The 2,666-nt window shown below is 35.3% G+C and overlaps 1 protein-coding gene across 1 annotated transcript; it reads left to right on the top strand.

Annotated features, from left to right (window-relative positions):
• Positions 1-250: 250 nt before the first annotated feature.
• Positions 251-576, top strand: LOC149644581 (barrier-to-autointegration factor-like). The gene is made up of 2 exons (XM_089850355.1): positions 251-376; positions 430-576. The coding sequence occupies exons 1-2, from the start codon at positions 251-253 to the stop codon at positions 574-576; spliced, it is 273 nt and encodes a 90-aa protein (XP_089706481.1).
• The last annotated feature ends 2,090 nt before the right edge of the window (positions 577-2,666 follow it).

Genomic DNA, 2,666 nt, shown 5'->3' on the forward strand with positions numbered 1-2,666 from the left:
GGATGAATTAGTGAACAACTAGCGCCATTTATGGATGGTACTTGAAATAAGATTTGTATCTAACCACCTGTCTTATTGCTTTTTCCAGTGTTCATAATAAAAAGGGACATATTCTCGTAATCTTTAACATATTGCTGGAGGTGATCATATGATACCTATCGCAAAATTGTACTCTCAAAATAATTTTTCTATTATGATGAAATCTGAACTACTATAAATACATGATAACAGAAAATTTTTAAAAAAATTTATGACCTCAACTACCAAGAAACACATCGCGTTCGTTACGGAACCAATGGGTAGCAAGGACGTTACCTCTTTACCAGGAATAGGAGATTTTTTCGGGAAGAGGCTTCATGAAAATGGCTATGACAAGGTAAATAACTACAATTCAAATTTATGAAAACTTCTGACGCCTCACAATTACAGGTTTTCGTTGTATTTGGCCAATATCTTCTCATGAGAAAATCGAAGCAACGTTTCATTGCGTGGATTAAATTGATGGTCAACGCTAACATTAAACAAGCCAAAGACTGCTGGAAAGCATTAAATGTTTACGGCGAAAATTGTGTTTAGTTTATTTAATTAAGATTTTATAATTTATGTATACATCCTAAAACTATTACAAAACCACGGGCTTCTCGTGTTTTTAAAGTAAATAAATATATAATGCTTATAGTTCAATCCGTGTATTAGACTTTAATTTGCATCTATCTAATAAAACTCAGTGACAATATTATTTACAGTTCAACCCGTCTATTAAACTTTATTGCGCCACTAATAGACGTCAAAGTGAATATAATATTTTTTGTAGTTCAAGCCGTATATTAAACTTTAATTCCTACTATCTAATAGAAGTCCAAGCGGCCATATTATTTATAGTTTAAGGCGTTTACTAGACTTAATTCGATACTATGTAATACAAGACAAAGTGACAATAAGGTTCCTTGAGAGTTCAGTCCGTCTATTAGACTTTCATTCGCCAGTATTATATACCCCAAATAAATTTCTGATCCTTCCTTTTAAGCTTGTTAATAGGGGCTACTATTTGGGAATAATGATCAATAAACCTATTGTGCCAACCTGCCATCCCTAAAATCCTCTGGACTTCCTTAACATTTTTAGGAGGAGGGAATCTCTCAAATGCCTTCCAATTTTGAAGGATCTATATGCACTTCTTTTTCATTTACTATGTGACCAAATATAGTAGCCTTGATTCACTCGATCCAGAACTTCCAGTACCAAGGTTGAGACGACTGAATGGCGAATATGAAGTGGACTTTTATCCCTGGGAGGCTATTCTCTAAAAATCGAAAATCATTCGGATCACTCCGAATCCTTATGATTCGGATCGGGCTCATTCGGAGTGGACCGAACAAACCGTATTCTCTAACCCCAATCCTTTTCGTCTTTCGGATACTTCGAAAATTTTCTCTCAATCCAAATGGACGTCACCTCCTCTTAAGCCACGTGGTACTTTTTGACGCCCACTTTTTCTTTATTGGACAATATTATTTTCCGGGCTTTCAAATTGAAGGGATGGAAACTTTGGTTTTTCCCAAGGAGTGGAAATTTTGGGAAATGGTCTTTGAATTGCGAACACATTCAATACAAAGCAAATTTTCTCTTTTTCGATTTCTTATCTTAAGATAGAAACAAGTGCTTTTTTCCTTTTTAATTTATTTATTTTTGATAAAAAATTATTTATTCTTAAATTTCTTCATAATATTCTTTTAAAATGGGTATTAAAGAACACGCTAATCAACAGTAATTTTGAATGAAACTTAGCGCAAGTTTCAGTAGGGTTAAATATGAGGCAATGAGAACCTAGAATAACAACGTTAATTAATCGCAAATTATAATCCAATTGTGTGGATCTCGTGAGATTACGATAAATTCATTAATGTAGATCATTAGCCCTCTATCAATGGTTATACACCTACCAAAATTTAATAATTTAAATAAATGCTAAACGAAATAACCAAATTTAATCTAGCAATTATTAATAGTTGATGCAATTGGTCAAAAATAGGTGGCTCCAACTTACAAGCCCCGGTGGAAAAAATATTAAAATGAACAATTAAATCTGTGTTAAGTAATTGGATCTCGGGAAATTATCCCTTAAATGTAGGATAAATTCAACGACGTTTTTTTACCTTTAATCTACCAAAAAAGCCGTCGATCTACCTTGTAGATTTCGCCAAGGTCCGCCAAGGCCTAAAGCCATTTACCGCTTTAACCTAAACTTTTTTGCCACGCTTGATTTTAAGTCTCGAAAAACCCTTTGAACTCGTAAATCGCGACGGGCAATACGATTACCATGTTCAAATCGCAAACAATGAGGCTTAAGTTGAAAAAACAAAGCGGCCATACTAGAAAACTCCGGCGAATTTGGCGAAAGTTCCGCGAATCTAAGATTGATGGAGGAAAGAGAGTCGGTAAAATGTTCGAATGCTCGATTCGGCCATCTCTTTCGGCTGCCGAATGATTCGGAGAGGTTATCACCGTATGATTAGGATAAGGTTCTTACAGAATACGTTTTTTTTTCATTCGGAGAAATTGACTCCGAACGAAAAGATTCGGATCGAAATTCCTCCAAAAGGACCTTAGAGAATAGGGTCCCAGCACGCTATTCGCCTGCCACCGGATAGCCAGCACCCCATCTG

This window comes from Phalangium opilio, unplaced genomic scaffold, assembly GCF_054372755.1.
Source record: "Phalangium opilio isolate 3A_F unplaced genomic scaffold, DU_Popi_V2 ptg000090l_1, whole genome shotgun sequence".
NCBI lineage: Eukaryota > Metazoa > Arthropoda > Arachnida > Opiliones > Phalangiidae > Phalangium > Phalangium opilio.

What these genes read in the sequence shown, in the direction of transcription:
- LOC149644581 (XM_089850355.1), top strand. Translation starts at nt 251, where the DNA reads ATGACCTCAACTACCAAGAAACACATCGCGTTCGTTACGGAACCAATG. An exon ending in ATGAAAATGGCTATGACAAG is followed by an intron (nt 377 to 429) that starts GTAAATAACTAC and finishes TCACAATTACAG; the next exon opens with GTTTTCGTTGTATTTGGCCA.